This window comes from Vulpes lagopus, chromosome 2 (genome assembly GCF_018345385.1).
Source record: "Vulpes lagopus strain Blue_001 chromosome 2, ASM1834538v1, whole genome shotgun sequence".
NCBI classification, from domain to species: Eukaryota; Metazoa; Chordata; class Mammalia; order Carnivora; family Canidae; genus Vulpes; species Vulpes lagopus.
Window position 1 is genome coordinate 123,631,367 of NC_054825.1, and position 17,824 is coordinate 123,649,190.

General features: G+C 39.5%; 1 protein-coding gene across 1 annotated transcript in view; it reads right to left on the reverse strand.

Annotated features, from left to right (window-relative positions):
- Positions 1-2,154: 2,154 nt before the first annotated feature.
- Positions 2,155-17,824, reverse strand: part of THEMIS (thymocyte selection associated) — a 188,717-nt gene continuing 173,047 nt past the window's right edge. The window contains exons 5-6 of the mRNA XM_041744869.1: positions 16,658-16,811; positions 2,155-3,764 (exon numbers count right to left, since the gene is read on the reverse strand). Of these exons, the coding sequence (XP_041600803.1) occupies positions 3,733-3,764; positions 16,658-16,811 (186 nt within the window). The 3' untranslated portion in view covers positions 2,155-3,732. The remainder of the gene's footprint in view (positions 3,765-16,657; positions 16,812-17,824) is intronic.

A 17,824-nucleotide genomic window follows, 5' to 3' on the forward strand; every position in this document is an offset into this window, starting at 1 on the left:
AAATCTGAAAATTAGAATCATTTATCAATTCTAGAAAATTCTCACATATCATCTCTGAATATTGCTTCAGCTCAGCCTTGCACGACTCTCTTTATTTCTCCTGGTTTAATTAGATAAATGCTAGGTCTTCTTAAACTCATCTCAACCTCTTTTAACATCTCATTTATATATTTTATTGTCTTTCTTTGATGCTAAGTGAGAACTTAAGGTTTACCATCTCATCAACGATCTCTTCGGTTGTGCCTTTTTTTAAATTATTAATTATTTATTTTTATTTTTTTAATTATTAATTTTAAAAATATTTTTGTTTCCTTTGTCCTCTTGCAAGGAAAATACCCCTAAAATGAGTTTCACGTTCAGGTTGTCAATCAAATATGCTAGACACAATAGGCTCACCCAGCATTAAGCTCATTTAGCTTTAATAAAGGGAAGAAAGCAGATTGGAGCACTATGCAGGGAAGATAACCCTGGAAGCTTCAGACATCCAAGTGCAGCATCTCATGTGCCCAATCATTGCATTGCTCTAAAAAATGACAAAAAGGTGATAAGAGTGTCAGTCACATCAGAATAGAGAAGACAAAGAGGCTCGACTGCCCCTCAGTACAAGTATGTTTCCAGTCACCCATGGGGTATGTAGCTAACTCCCATTCTTTTTGAGGCTTCAGAACCCTAATGATAGAATATGTAATAAACAACAGTAACAGTCATGGACAGAGTGCTTGAATTGATCCTCTCATAAAGTAGGTCAAGTAATACACAGAGCCTTTTGGGCCAAGTTTATCTCACGGTAAGTCTACTGGTTCCATAGACAGTAGCAGTGGCCGTTACCTCATTTCTCAATTTATAATAAAAACAGACATATATAGTGGCCCTTGGAAGCATAGCAGAGGTCCCTTGGCCTGTGGAGAAAGAGCTAGTCTAGTCGAAAGAGCTGAGATGAATCCTTTGAGTCCCTTCTTCTCTTTCTTCTGACCAATATAGAGCACATAAAACAAATCATATCCCAGCTGTATTGGCATAAACCAGTGCCCCCCCTCCAGGATTTGAAGATTTATAGTATGTTAGGTAGAATCAATTATTAAGGAGAAAAATAAAATAAAATGTGGAAGGAGTTAGGAAGAACTAGGTAGAGTTGAGGTTATGATTTGAGGTAGTGTGTTCTGGTTGGGCATTCGCACTCTGAGGGAGTGACCTGTGTGGATATCTGGGCAAAAAACATTCCCAGAGAAAGAAAATGCAAAGACCTTGAAGCAAGACCATCCTGGCGTGTTTGATGAGCAGTGGGGAGGCCAGCATGACTCGAGCTCAATGAGTGAGAAGAGAAGAGGCCAGAGAGGTGACAGCAATAAATAATGTAGGACTTCGTAGATCATTTTAAGAATTTTGGCTTTTACTCTTGAGTGAAGTGGGAAGCAATGTGGCGTGACATAATACGTGTTTTAATGAGATCGTGATGGCTACTTCATTAAGAGTAGATTGATTGGCAGGGAGAATAGGGGAAGGGTTAGTACAAATCGAAGCAGTACAAGTGGTAAAATTGTGGAAATATTTTTACACTTTCATTCTATTAGATTCAGTTTTTAGTATTCCAGCCTATCAGGATATATTCCCATGAATTTTATATATCCCTTTACTTTTAGAAGTACATGTGTCTTAAGCCTTTGGATAGACATCCGGAAGTGTCATTATTGTGGACTTTGATCTTAAAACATACACTTTGTATATTAAAGTCCTGATTATAAGAGCTGAACACATCTCCAAAAAAAGAATACTTTCCTTTGTCCATTTCTCACTCCTTTCCATCCCCCTCCAAAACTATTTGCCTGATTCAGTTAGGAGGAAGGCAACATTAATAATTGGGAATCTTGGCAGCTATCTCTACAGCCTCACCATTCTGTGAAATTTGGTCATTGTGTCCAGTATTACAGGTCCCTGCTTGTGGCCGAAGGGCAGGAGGACAGTATCTCTCTCCTCTTGGCTTCTTTAGCACGTGTGGCCTTCTTCTTGATAGTGAAGAACTGATTTCAATTGCAGTTCAAGAATTTTAACTTAGTTTTTATGAGAAGAGAATTATTCCATAGTTGGACATTAATAAACACACACACACACAAACAAGTGAAAATTAGAAAATTTATTTTGAACCTTCTAAAAATCTTCCACAGATGAGTGAAGTTGATGAACATCTTTCAATAGCAAGAGAGCTGGAAAGCAAAGTACCTAAAAGGATTTGTATTAAGTTTAGGGTGTTTATGTATGATGTCCACGAGAAAGACCCCGAGGGTTTCCAACCAAACTAAGACATGCATTCTCTTGATTTTCCAATCAAAGAACTGGGCTTACTAAAAGTAACAAATAAAAACCACTAATTATTCACAGTTGTTTGAAAAATAGAAAACTGGCCTGTGAGTTTCAGGAGTTTGCCAACATTGCTGAATCAGGAGAGGATTCTCTATGGAATTCAATAATTAAATGTGAGGACATAAGCTTTGAAAAATTCTCGTTATAGGCACAAGCCAGCAAGAGAAGTAAAGGTGAAACCATCTCAGAAAATTTTTGAAGTTGTAAATAACAAACTATAGCATCGCATCAAGTCACTAAACACTCTTTAGGGTTTTGGAAATCAGGATTCATTTCTGCCTAAAAAGAAAAAAAGGTAAGAGGATGTAAACTGTCAGAATATAAACATTTTGAGAAAGATCTCTTACTGTAGGCTTTTTTTTTTTTTTCTGTTGAAAGATGTTTCATCATTTGTTTTCTTTAGAAATTCTTTGGTACCAGACCAATGAATAACTTTTATATCTAATAAAATTATGAGATGGAAGATTAGCCAACAGTGTTTTGTACAGATATGACCTATGATCAAAGCCCAAAGCTTGCCATTAAATTCCTGTGTAACTAACAAGATAGCTCCTCTCTCTCTTCATTTTGCTAGAGGCAAAATAATATTGTCCCTGCATACTTAATACATAGTGATACATAAATGAGATGATTTTCCCATAATCCTGACAAGCATTGGTCTAAAGGGTTATCTGGTATACAGTACATAAAATACTACAGCATATTGTCAGATCTTTGGTGATATTTCCCTCATGAACTCTGGTTGTTAGGATGCAGGGGAGAAAGTTCTAGAAAATCCTTGTGACTCAGGGTCCCTTTGGCTGTTAAGCCTCAAACACTTATTTACAGACAAACTGAAAATGTGAAGTCAAACTCGTTTTCACAGCCCCAAGGAAATACGATAAGAAAGTGGGGTATTTTAAATCACTCTCAGATATAATTATTTTTTAAAGTTATTTTTAGCAGGCATGATGACAATTCTGGCAAAACGGCAAAACAAATTCTGAAAAACTGAAAATATTTGGTGAGCTTTTATCCTATTTCCAACTGGTTTTTACTCAGGAACTGAAATATAAAATTACTGTTCAATTGCTTCATGGTTGGAAGGGGAAACAAGAACCACAAGAAGTATGCACATTAAATAAATATGTCCTAAGTAACAAAAAAACATATATATACAAATTTGGGCACAAAGGAACAGACCATGTGAATTCCATATCGTAGTTTTCTGTTAAGTATAATCTGTTAAAACTTTCAAGGTTGGTTTTTCCCCTCCTCTGCAGTGGCCAGTTTCTACTGAGGTCTGTTGAGGAATTGTTTTCAGCTTGAAGGTGAAGCTTACTTTTCCATTGCAACATTTATGTTCACTGCCCAGCTGGCTTCAGTCACATCTCATTATTTTTGATGTTTTTTGCTTTTGGAGATTTCTATAAGTAAAGAAAAAACAGAGGAGTTCATCAGAAATGTGTATTGGAAATAGCAGGAAAGAAAACCATGTGCTTTCAAACACCGTTTAACAGTACACTCGCATGCGTGTATGTTTTTTGAAAAATAATTGGGGGCAAAACAAGAGGAGGCAAACACACACAAAAAAACAAAACAAAACAAAACAAGGAAGAAATATAAATTCTTTAGGAATAAGACAGGTATTTCTTCTTCTTTTTTTTTTTATATTTTTTTTTACTGGAGTTTGATTTGCCAACATATAGTGTAGCCGCCAGTGCTCATCCCGTCCAGTGCCCCCCTCAGGGCCATCACCCAGTCACCCCATCTCCCGACCCACCTCCCCTTCCACCACCCCTTGTTCATTTCTCAGAGTTAAGTCTCTCATGTTCAAGACAGGTATTTAAGAAATAACTGTCTTAAATCTGTAAAGTCTTTCTCAATTTACAAAATGTTTTTCTTTGCATTTTAGTATCTCTTTCTAAAATCTCTAGAACACAGGCAGTGAAAGGTAAACAACTGAATTCGCAGTGAAGAGACTTGCCCAGCAATCACACAGCGAGTAAGAGACTGAAGCTTGATTGTGCCCTCAAAGTGTCTGATCACAGACCCAACACCTCGGCTGTGAGCAATGCCTGCAAAAAGGAGCCCAAACCTGCTGGCGTTGTAAAGACTGCAGAGGAGGAAAAGAATATCTATAAATTAAACCAAAGGAAAAGCAACAGGTTTCGAGCCTAAGCAGAATGACCTATAGCTTCTAATGAGCATGTGCGGATTTGACCTGAACATAGAATAGCCTCATGTCAAAGCCTCGAGTAAAGCGAGCTGCACTGCAAGTAGGACTTCTGTGTTCAAGCAGGACACCTCATTCCTTTCCATTTGGCTTTGTGGAAGCATGGCGGGTGCGGGGGGGTTGCTGAAAAATTCCTGACAGCATGCACTATAATGGTCAAGAGGTGCAGAAAAGCCATCCTCTCTTGCTCCCCCATACGTGGTCTCTGAATGGCTACCACGTGGCCTGAAGAGGAACACTTGGAGGCTCTTGACATTGAGTTCTCACTAGCCTATGACTTCCTTCCTTCATTCTTTTCCTCCTTTCCTCCTTCCTTCCTTCTTCCTTCTTTCCTTCCTTCCTTCTTCCTTCTTTTTCCCCCTTCTTTTCTTCCTTCCTTTTTTCCTCCTTCCCTTTCTCTCTTCTTCCTTTTGTTTTTTCTTCTATCCCTCCCACTCCCCTCCTTTCTCCTCTTTTTCCTCTCCCACGCAGCCTCCCCTCCCTCCTTTCCTTCCTTCTCTGCTACATACTAGCTCTGTAACCTTAAGGAAGTTACCTAACCTTTATGCACCCCATTTCCTCATCTTTAAAAAGAAGAGAAGAGAAGGGGTAATACTTCCTATTTTACAGGCTCATGATGAGGATTACGTGAGCCAATAGATATAAAGAGTTTTACATTTAACACTAAAGAGCTTTACTGTCTTACCAACTGTTAGCTATTTTTATTATATGTGTGAGATACAAAGACAAAAGAGAGTGTTGTGACCTCTGAGGAGCTTGCAGACTAACTGGGAAGGAAGACAAGAGATGTCGAAGCAGAAAGACGTGGGGTTTCCCCACACATTGCGTTAATTTCCCTGGAAGTCTCAATTTTCATTCCTGTATCAACATCTCTTAGAGCCAAGTGGGGCTGGGGGTTGGAGATGCGGGGTGGGGTGGGGTGGGGTGGGCTAGTCAGTGGCCTAATGAGAGAAAGCCTGGATTCCGTGCTTTTCTTGATTTCATCCTCTCTCATTATCCGTTTAGCCCCAACTGCTGCCTTTATATTTTTAGGTCTTCCTCACATCACAAACAACAAAAAGATCACCCACTGTCGAATATACATTATAGATGAAAGAACACAGACTTTTTAGGCAGTACGCCCAGATTTAATTCCCACTTCTATCACCTACCATCTTTGTGACTTTATCTGTAGAAAGGGCTAACAACATTATTTCTCCCTCACAGGATCGTTTTCCGTGGGGGGAGAAAGGGGTGAGGGCAAATGACATCGAGATATTGTAGTAGAGAGAAAGGGACTCTGAAGAACTGGGTCTGATTCTTGATTCTAAGACTTCCAGACCGTATGTCTGGAGGAACATCTCAGTTCCACTTCTCTATCATGAAATGAGTTGTGATAGTAATAACTGAATCACAGAGTTGAGGAAATATCAAACGAAATAATGGCCCTGCAAGTGCTTTGTACAATGGAAACTGCTACAGAAATATTACCTGTTACTGTCATCTCATGTTCACATAAAACTATTATAAGCCTGTAGTCTGAAAGTTCAATCTGTCATCTTGACAGTTATTAGTCTCACTCTCCCTTGTCAATAAACTGATTTAAGGTAGGACATAGTTAAGCAGGAAAATGGGAGGTGAGGGCATTAGAATAATCAGATTATCTCAGTATAAAATAATAGGATTTAAATAATCATATTTTTGGAAGGGACCTTAGAAGTTGCCTTTCCTTGCCTGATCTGGCCCAATTTTCCAGCCGGTATAAGAAGACCCCAAATAACACCTGTGTTCTTGTGGCCGGTTGGAGTTGACAGAGTGGATTTCACATTGAATAGGAATTGAGTTCTTTGTGGTGTTACCTTTAAGAATCTCAAAATGTGTAGGAACTGATTTTTCTGACAATAATTTAGATTTTAAAATTGAAAATGCTTTAAAAGCTTCAACTCTTTTGGCATTCATCAACCATTCCTTTTGGAAATGTCACAAACTTAATATGGAGGTGATGTTTCTTACATTGAACTGAATGTTCACTGATTGCTTCTGAATTCACATTTACTCAAATGATCAAATTAACTGAGGGGCATAGCATCTCACACACCCCTTGGAGACCTAGTCAAACACTCCATCCGCAGGAGAACAGATAAACAATGCAGTTTGGTTTTGTTTTTCTCTCTAAAAAGTATCTTTTCGTGGTTAAAATCGACATCCTTGTAAAAATAGCTTACTATTCAATCCACAAAATAAAGCTTTACATACGTAAAATAGGATGAGTTTTTTGAATGAGAAGATAAAGATGAGAGGAAAACTTCCATTTCCTCTTACTTTATAGGAATCCAGTTCAAGTCTATCTAAAATTGCTTTACATTCCCTTCTAATACTGATGCTTCCTAAAGAGTGAATTTGAACCACCACTAGTCACACCCCACTCACTTTCCCTTTCCTGAACTTGGGGATCCAGTCTCTTCAAACTCCCCAACCGGTTGATGAACAGTAGAACCTGCAGTGAGCATATCCACTTCTGGCAGGGAACAGCTTGATTGTGAAATGCAGTTTCCTGGAATCTCTTCTGTACATTTTCAACTGGATTTTCACTCATGTACCCACTCTCACATCTGTACCCATCCTCTCCTCTCCTTCCCTTAAGGCCTTTTGTAATTAAGTCATTGGAGAGATTGCAATAGCTGCTTTATTCTTCCTCTCATCACATTGCACCCCTTTCCAGAGGCGGGTCTTATATTCCTACTCCTGGCAACTGTTTCTACACACAAGAAATGCTTGATAGTTGTCATGTATTATCTGTCAAGTACAAACTGGGAGTCTGGTGCTCATTTCTTTGGTAAAGAAATATTTATCAAGAACCTACCACCAGCCAGGCACTCTTTTAGAATCTAATGATAGAGCAACCTGATAGAAATCCCTGCCTCCATGGTGCCTTCAGGTGGGAAAGGTGACCCCTAATCAAAGTAAAGAAGCAAAGTGTACAGCATGTTGGAAGGCATAAGGGAGACAGGTAGCCCCAAACAGGAAGGTTACAATTTTAAATGAAGTCTCAACAGAGGGTATCACTAAGAAGGTGGTGGCTAAGGAAAGACCTACAGAAGATGAAGCTGGAAGTCACGTCACTCTCCAGGGGAAGATACACCACTTGGAGAACACAGTCTGTGTAGGTGTTGAGGATAGAGTGCGTGGGGAGTGTAGGAAAAACAGCTGGAAGCCAACGTAGCTGGGTGGTGAGAAAGGATGAGGAGTAGAGAGATCATTGGAGGGTTTGGAGGAAAGGAGTTACATGAGCTAAGGTTTTCACACATTCTCCTTGGCTGTTGTGTTGAGAATGAACGGTATGAAGCAAGGGCAGAAGCAGACTGACCGGACAGGAAGCCAGTACAAGAATCCAAACAAGAAACGATGATGACTTGGATTAGGTTGACAACAGTAAACATGGTAAAAAAAAAAAAAAAAAAGGCATGTTCTAGATATTGCTTGAGGATAAAACCAATAAGATTTGCTGATAGAGCGGGTGTGACAGTGTGATGAGTGGGAAGAGAAAGTTGTTCATAGTTCCTGCAAACTGCCTCATAGTCTTGCAAAAAAACATGTCAAAGTTGATTCCTAGTTTCCATCTGAGAGCTACCAAATCAGACTGTTTAGAGCAGAGGTTAGAAGATTTTTATTCTAAAGAGCCCGATGATAAGAGCCCTATTTGAAAGAGCCCTATTTTAGGCTTTGCATATAGTCTCTGTCAAAACCACTCCACTCTGCTTAGACAATATGAGAGCCATCATAGGTAACATTAAATAAATGAGTGTGGCTTTTGTTGCAAGTCAACTTTATAGGACCTTGAAGTTTGAATTTCATGTAATTTTCATGTGTCAGAAAAGATTGTTTTCTTTTTTTTCAAATTTTAAAAAATGAAAAAAAATATTCTCAGCTCGTGGACGTGAAAAGCAATGGGGACAGACTCTCTTGTTGCCAGTTTGCCCATTTGCTCTAGAGAGCAGATTCCAAGAAAATGTATTTTTAACACACTCATGAAGTGACTTTTTTTATATACAAGAAGTTAAAGAATCACTGCAATGAGTTTTGAAAGTTATTGTCATCTGTTCCTTTTTCCTTTGCTTTGTTCATTGGTCAGAATAAAGACAGGTTTCTTTAAAAAAAATGAGAACCAGAATTGGTTTGGAATAACGGATACAAGCAAGATTCTCACCTGCCAACCAGAACAAAGATTAGGAGAAAGGAGAAAGGAAGCTTAAAATGATAAGATTGAAGGTTATTTATGAGGGTAAATAGGGAATTAGGGAAAGACTCCAAAGCTTATTATTTAGAAGTAAACTTGAGTTTAAAATTGCATTTACCATTAAAAGGGATCAATCCATGATCTGTGCACGATTCCGTAACAGTCAGAGGCAGAGGTTACCGTACAGATGCAGTTCTCTGTTCTACACAAGTTAACATACTGTCCTCGGTCAGGAGAACAGTATTATTTTGTCCTATGAAAGAAAACCACCCATCATTTGCTTCGACGTGGATGGAACTGGAGGGTATGATGCTGAGTGAAATAAGTCAATCGGGAGAAGGACAAACATCATATGGTCTCATTCATTTGGGGAATATAAAAAATAGTGAAAGGGAATAAAGGGGAAAGGAGAGAAAATGAGTGGGAAATATCAGAGAGGGAGACAGAACATGAGAGACTCCTGGCTCTGGGAAACGAACAAGGGGTGGTGGAAGGGGAGGTGGGGGGGATGGGGGTGACTGGGTGACGGGCACGGAGAGGGGCACTTGATGGGATGAGCACTGGGGGTTATGCTATATGTTGGCAAATTGAGCACCAATAAAAAAAAGCTCAAAAAAAGGAGAAAGAAGAAAGAAAGAAGAAAGAAAGAAAGAAAGAAAGAAAGAAAGAAAGAAAGAAAGAAAGAAAAGAAAGAAGAAAGAAAGAAAGAAAAGAAAGAAGAAAGAAAGAAAGAAAGAAAGAAAAGAAGAAAGAAAGAAAGAAAGAAAGAAAGAAAAGAAAGAAGAAGAAAGAAAGAAAGAAAGAAAGAAAGAAAGAAAGCCATCTATTGTAAGCTGCACACCACGCACGCAGCTCACCTCTGCTTGTAAGCAACCCTGTGGTTTAGGTCTGAGTTATTATATGAGTTTGCACCATAACATATCTTTTTTAAATTCGATCATCTGATGCTTTGATTGCTCTCTCTCTCTGTTGTCTCACACTCAAATCATAAAAAACATGGGGGAAACAAGAAAAAATTAATTTACTTGAACAGATCTCTTAATCATAATCATAGTACAAAAATCGTGATCATTCTAGGCTTAAAAATTTGACTTTGATTTTTCACTTAGTATTTCTCAACTTCATCGCTACTTACTGGCACTTTATTATCTTCTTTGTCTTTTATATATTTTTAAAAGATTTTATTTATTTATTTATTCATGAGAGATGCAGAAAGAGAGAGGGGCAGAGACACAGGCAGAGGGAGAAGCAGGCTCCCTGCAGGGAGCGCAATGAGTGACTTGATCCTGGGACTCCGGGGTCACGCCCTGAGCCAAAGGCAGGTGCTCAACGCCTGAACCACCCAGGCATCCCTCTTCTTTGTCTTAAGGTTTGATTCATCCAAATTTTATTTCTGAGACTGAATCAAATAGAAATTGATAGTTTTTATTTCAGAGAAAATATTTTTTGAAAATAGAACCCAAATGCAGTGTCAAGTTCTAGGGGGGCGGGTTCCGGGATCGAGCCCCGCATCAGGCTCCCTGCAGGGAGCCCGCTTCTCCCGCTGCCTGTGTCTCTGCCTCTCTCTGTGTGTCTCTCATGAATAAATAAATAAAACCTTAAAAAAAAGAAATTTGGTGAAAAAAATGATAAGTTTTCAAGTGTTAGTGAACATTATGAAAACTATATGAGTAGAGGGAGCAGGAAAAAGAAATGGAGAGTAAGCTAGGACTTCAAACAGGCTACCTCAATAAACCATCTTGGTTTAACACTCCTGACTCCTAACTGCTGGAAAACATATTTCTTCAAATTTCTAACAGATTCCTCAGTAAGCCCATATGAGAAGCGGTTAATATGATGCCACTGCCATCAATACGGTGCTGAACAAAAGCTGTTGATTGACTCTGTAATAATAACGTTTTTAGTGTCTGCTCTGTGCCAGTCTCATTACACAATTTCATGTGAGGCAGGTATTTTAATTCTCATTTTACAGATAAAGAAACAAAATCACAGGAAAATGTGACACTCTTTGAAATAAGAGTTCAGGCCTGGGTCTGCCTGGGTGCAAAGCCTGCCTGCTTCCCTCTGCGCCTCCCCGTCCTGCAGGAGGCTTCCCCTGGCCTTGGTGCCCCAGTCCAGCCACAGGCCGAGGGGAGAAGGAGTGAGGAGACAAGAGAAGAAACAGGTTGCTTTGCCTGGAGAACTGCTTTTCCTTTTCAACATGGTATATGATTTTGCTTTTATAATTAACATTCTGCTGATGAGATCTCCCATTGGCGAAGGCTGACGAGTCAGATTTTCCGTGAAGAGCAAGCACTGCAGGAAATAAATTAATCTCCAGGGAAGAAGAGGGGCAAGGCTGTCAGCCCTCACACAACTGCCTGATATTTCGAAACTGTTGAAAGAATGAAAGGACTGTGGGTTCTCCTTCCAGCATGTTCTTAAACATTTAAACCTTCCGAGAAGAGGGAAATAGGTTGCTATAAAATGAAGAGCGATCTTAGAACATTTCACTTTAGGCTGTCAGTACTTCCAAACTGAGATAGTATTCCCTGGAAATGGGAAAGAACTTCTGTCAGAGTCGTTGTTTTGTTTGTTTTAATGAAAAACCTCCCTGGTGTTAAATGGGAGGATGAATGATAGTCCAGATTTTCTGATGACCAGGTTGGAATGACCCAGTATTTTATATACAACCTGTTCTCCAGGCTTCGGAGTAAAAGTCATTGTTGTGCCTGGAATTACATACAACTTACAAGAATGCTGAATTATTGGAGTGTTCCTTTATTAAAATTGAGGAACAGGAACATGTTCTATGATACGTGAAGGACGTGTCTCTTGATGGCGTGCATCCTGTCATTCGCCAGTCAAGGTCTTTAAGACAGAGCACCAATGTTGTCTAATTCTCTAAGTAGTTCTGATAGAGAACCTCCCCATGTTCTATTTCTCATAATAATAATATAAGGAAAATCTGAAGTTTAGATTAAATATTAAGCTTAAAAGAAAACTCGGTATAAAAATTCCTTGGGACATCTGAGTGGCTCAGTCAGTTAAGCATCCGACTCATGACTTTGGCTCAGGTCGTGATCTCAGGGTCATGGGATGGAGCCCCAAGTGGGGCTCTGCTCTGAGCACTGAATCTGCCTCAGATTACCTTCCTCTTCCTCTCCCTCGGCCCCTCTCCCGGCTCACACTCTTTCAAATAAATAAATAAAATCTTAAAAATTTCTTGATTTCCCTATAGATCCGTTCTTCATTTGTAGCTCCTACTTTGACCTCAGTGATGAGTTTTTCCATGGAGCTTGTTTTCTCTCCCTTGTTGAATTTAGTGCAATATGTAGGTTCCTACGTGCGGTCAATCACTTCTATGTGAGTCTTGCTTAAAGATGATCAGCAGTTTCATTGCTTGATGTTATCAGAAGAGGCCAGACTCTCATGCTTTCAGAACTGACAGGGCACAAAGATTACTTGGTAGACTTCCTATTTTGGTGAGGAAAGCATAACTTAGGAAAATGAAGTGGCCTGTGAAGGGCGAGACCTCTCAGTGTGGTGAGCTGGGTCTAGACCTTAGGGTACCTGCTTTTTGTTTTCTGGCCTTGGGCTCTTCTCACTACTCGACAGGTTGAATTTATGGAGGAAGAGTCATGGTATGAATTTAATCTAAAGATGGAGGAAGACTTAGAAGGACATAGCTGAAACGTCCAAAGAAAGGAAATCCCATTAGATAACTTTCTTCAGGAGGCTATAAAATTTGCTCGGTAGACAACAGTCATGTAGGGCAAAACCAAATAGGCATATTTACAAGATTGTCCTTTCTGGCTGAGAAGAGACACATGATGAGGAAACCCCAGTTTAGCCAGTCAGACCACCAGAAGCAATCTCTGCAATTAATGAGTGCCCTACGCAATAGCCAGAGCCTCTTCAAAACTGACCGACCATCTCCGGATCCCAAATGGCTTTGCTCTCAGTTGAAGGAAGCCACCTCACCCCCGGTTCTGCCTCCTCAGGAGCCACAGTACCCAATGCCTGACCCATGCAGGTGCTACAAAGGCCTGGCCCCTGGCCCCTGGCCCCCAGCACAGGACAGCTCTCAAGAGCCACACCAGCTCCAGGGCTTCCGGTGGCATCAGCTAAGGTCTCTGTTGTGACTGTATTATGATTCAACTTTCCCCTCTGCCTAGACCTGCTTTTGTTCCTCAGCTTTCTGTGCTGTTCCTGAGGTCACTTCCCAGTAAATGTTCCACATGGAAGTCCACCCAGGGAACTAGACATGAAACAACTGAAAACAAACATTTGCACTTAACACGTGTTGTCTACTAAAAATAGAGCTTAAACTGAATAAACAGTGAAGGCCTGTGCTCTTCCTTGAGCTGCCGCAGCTGAGGTAAGATGGCGAAGGTGTCCATCTAGGGGAGGCCAGGGCTTCCAGGCCTCTGCAAAATTGCACTATTTCTTGGACTCAGAGGAGTCAGTGACTCGTCTCCAAAGAAGGTTTCCAATTGACTTCCATGACCATGGCATTTTCAGGGGCCATGAAGTTCCCAGGAAGATACAGTTTTCAAAGGGAAAACAAGTGGAAGCAAGTAGAAACCCAGAAACTGTAGGAGCACAGCAGGTGGTCATGGTCAGCACTTTGCAGAAGGTGCTGTCTGGAAGCAAAGTTTTTCTTGGCAATCAACCCCTGGAGATGCAGAAGTTAGTTAAAATGGCTATGGTTCAATTGGAGTTTATTATGTCCTGTACCAACTTTAACCTATTTCATCTAATGCAGTCCTCAAAATAGCCTATGGTCTGGCACTATGATCGAGCCAATCTCAGAAAGAAAGAGACGGAGACATCAGCAAATGGCTCGTGAAACAGGTGGGAGTCACGATTTAAACCCAGTGGTTGGAGTTCAGACTCCAAAGGTTAACCACTTAATCAACCTGCTTTCAGGGGACTGTTCTTTTAGTAATTTATGGACAAAACAATGTACAGACCTAATAACAAAGCTCCTAAAATAAGACGTGGGCTTTGCCAAGCTGCCAAGTGACCAGAGCGAGATCGAGGACCCGCAGAAGAAGGTCGAGCAGGAGACTGGGTGAAGTATTTTCATTAGCTGCTCAGAGAAGAGGAGTCGGGCCTGAAGCCCCGACCCAGGGGTACAGGTTACGGCTCCTGCCGCAGAAGAGCAAACTCTCATCACATGGGGTGCATTCAGCCGTTCACGGCGAATCTTCTAGTTATTTACGTTCAATTCCAAAATAAAGAATTCCCTTGGTGTGATTATTAGACACATGTTTGAATTGGTTCTACTTCATCTAACCGGAAGAATAAGATCTGGGTGCCCAGAAGGAGCAAACCTGGAGAAGCAGCACCCCAGTCTTTTTTTTTTATTGGAGTTCAATTTGCCAACATATAGCATATCATCCCACCAAGTGCCCCCCTTCAGTGCCTGTCACCCAGTCACCCCACCCCTCACCCACCTCCCCTTCCACCATCCCTTGTTCATTTTCCAGAGTTAGGAGTCTCAGACTGGATAAAAAAGATGCAGTGGAGCACCCTGTCTTAATAAGATTTTTGTTTTTGTTTTTGTCTGTGACTTACTACACAGACTCTAAAACTACCATTCTTACCCAAAGAGAATGTAGGAAATGACTGACTTATGTCTAAGCACTCACAGACAGGAAAGTTCAGAAAATTGCCCCCTCCTGAGTTCCATGGGTGCCATGGGCTATTCAGAGGTGAGCTAGCTACGCTACATGGTAAATGTTAACTAGAGATCCAATGAGTTTTTTATTTTTTTCAAATAAAGAGGCATCTATTGCACAAGATAAAAATGAAGTCTGAAGAATTATATTCTTGTGACACCTAACTTTTGCATTTTTACGTATGGAATTGTTACACACTCTAATTCATAGGGAAGACAGATTCTGTGATTGATTGTAATTACAAATGAGAAGCTAATGAAGATATTTCCCAGACGAGCATACTAAACAATTTCTCAATAAATGCATGTTGAAATTCACCTGAACTCTTCCTTAATAAATTTAGGAGTCTTACTTGCTTAAGGCCACTACTTCTAGGGGCGCCTGAGTGGCTTAGTCACTTAAGCATCTGCCTTTGGCTCAGGTCATGATCCCAGAGTCCTGGGATCCAGCCCCAGCCTGGAGCCCCGCTTCCTCGCTCGGCAGGGAGCCTGCTTCTCCATCTCCTTTGGCTGCATGCCCTGCTTGTGTTCTTTTTTTCTCTCTTGTTCTTTCAAATAATAAATAAATAAATAAATAAATAATAAATAAATAAAATCTTAAAAAAAAAAAAAAACACTACTGTAATTCCAAGTCTCCTTTTTCTTAAGCTATCACTTACAGGCAACACATCCAAGCAGGTGCTGCCCTGGTCTGTAATATACTCTGCACTATTCATTCAGGGTACAGAGCTGGGGATGTCCCGTACCATCCCAGGAAGATGCACACGCAGGAGTAGATCAGATAAGGTGGTTGTTGTTGTTTTTCCTATGATCGAAACAAAAACTTTGATCTCAGGAATTTTGTTATCTGGTACTTTTTCGGATCCCATAATCTTAAGGAGGAAAAAAAAGTTTTCCATGAATTAATAATGGCTTGAAATTCAACTCGCTGTAGCAATATTTAGTGCAGTAGTTGTTTCTTTATAGTCACGCTTGATTAGTATTTGAAATTTGCAGGAATTGCAATATGCATGGTTTTCAAAGCCCTTTGCAGAATTTCATTTTTATCACTCAGCAAGAGTCAATGAAAAGGCAGTAAGAAAAGCTCTATGGGATATTTTTATAGGAGTGTCAAAAGCCAGTAAGCTAACTACATGAAAGAACCCAGATTGTACAGACAGAGTTTGAGCAGAAACACTTCAGAGGCTTTATATCTAGTATTTTGACTTTTACATGCCCTTGGAGGAAAAAAAAAAAGAGTGCTAGCTACAAAACCAAATAAGGAAGGGAAAGGAACAAACCATATGCTTAAGAATAATTACAGTTTCCATTTTCCTACAAATGAAATGTAAAGTTTCAAAGATAAAGTGTAATAGAAATTGTGCTGCTTTGGTGTGTCTAAAATATTGCCAAGAAAGAAAATTCTCATTTCCCTTGCTAACTCATCCCAGATTTCTACAATATGGAAGTTAGTCTATCAACCTCTCCACAAGCCCATTTGTTCTTGTTTTGCTTTTAGTAGAGATGAAAAATATCAGATCATCATCTCTAGAAACAAAACTCTCATAATTCAAAGGTACATTAGGTTACTTATCTGATACATCTTTAAATTAAAGACATCTCAGTTACTGTAACCTCTTCTCAAGACATTAATCCTTCTTGTTAATTCTAGCAAAAATGTAAAAAATATTATTCTCTTGATAATACAAGCAATAGTAAATACTTCCTGGCCATGAAAACCATAAATGAAGAGAAAACTCTAATAAGAAGGAAAAGTGAATGGACCTATCATTATTGTGTTTATCATTTCACTGTAGTTAAGACACTACATTTATTTTTTTTTAAGATTTATTTTTATTTATTTGAGAGAAGGAGAGAGAGAGAGAGTAGCAGAGCAGGGAGGCGGTGGAGAAGGAGAAATAATCCTGAAGCAGACTCCCCACTGAGTGTGGAGCCCCACACAGGGCTCGATCTTTAGCACCCCAATATCATGACCTGATCCAAAATCAAGAGTCAGCTGCTTAACTGACTGAGCCATCCAGGAGCCCCCAGAACTACATTCCAATGAGATTTGCAGCTGAGGCAATCACTTTTTTTTTTATTTTTTTTTTGAGGCAATCACTTTGACGGAGCCTTATGTTCCAAGCAAAGCGGAAGTAAGAATCTGTAAATTAGGCCTGTGGCACGTAGGCAGTTAAAACCAGTATTATGTGGCTTCACCGACCTGTGGGTACATTGGTGGCTGCTAGTTGAGTTGCCCCACTCTTGCTTCTCTCTTTCTCCAGATTGGGCAAATCACTTTGACAACCACCTGGTGCTTTTGAATCCAGGCCAGCTTGATTTGAGTGCAGTTTCTTGGATATGTCTACATGGAGACTCTGAAATGATACAGGACAGGCCAGAGTGAATGATTTCACGAGTAAATTATCAGTCAAAAACAAATGCTTCCCAAAGATAGGACAAGGATAAACATTTATCATATGGCAAGTTATGGTTTGTGTATCTGAATCAGAATATTCTTTATGTCAAGGGGAGTTACAGATTACATTTTCATCAATACATTTTGGTAATCTAGGGGTGGGATTTTTGAGAAATTCACCCAAGTGACTAGAATAAGTCATCTCAGTCTCAGAAAATCCGCTTCAAATTCCGTTTGTGCATATCATTTTATTCTTGTGAAACATATTTTTCATTTAAAACATTTTCACTCAGATTTATTATTACAGTTGAATGATCCAGCATTTCATTATATATCACATAATTATATATCATATAATGAAGAGCAGGTTTCATTTTTGCATTCTCTGTAGCTTTTATATGAAACAAATCATAACATCTACTTGAAATTAACCTACATTTTTATCAGCATTATGCAAACTTGACAAAGCTCTTCTAGTCAATTTAAGAATAATAATTCATCCTAACAATGAATTATTAAGGCACAACATCAATGGACCCTAAAACACGTCTCCCATATAAGAGATGTCATAGTATTTGATGTTAGGCTAACATTGTATGCTTCAAAAGGATCATCAGATAGGAGCAAAAACTAAAGACCTAAATAAAAAGTTGAACTTTCAGCACTTTGCTTCTATTCAAATTCAGGCTAGCTTTGTTGTTGTTGTTGTTGTTGTTGTTGTTGTTTTTAGTTTAATATGGATGCATAAAATTCAAAGGTTCATAGAGTCAAAGTTACCCAGTCAACCATTTTGGTTCACTAAAGGATAGGATGATTAACAGTTTTCCTTAAGTTCCTCCTACAGACTGTGTATAGCATTAAATTTATTAAAAGCTTCACTGAAAGCTTGAATCAAAGGCTTTTAAAGCTTATAAAGGGCCAGTAAGGAAATTGTGGTCTATGATAATTAAATAATTGGCCCAAATAAACACA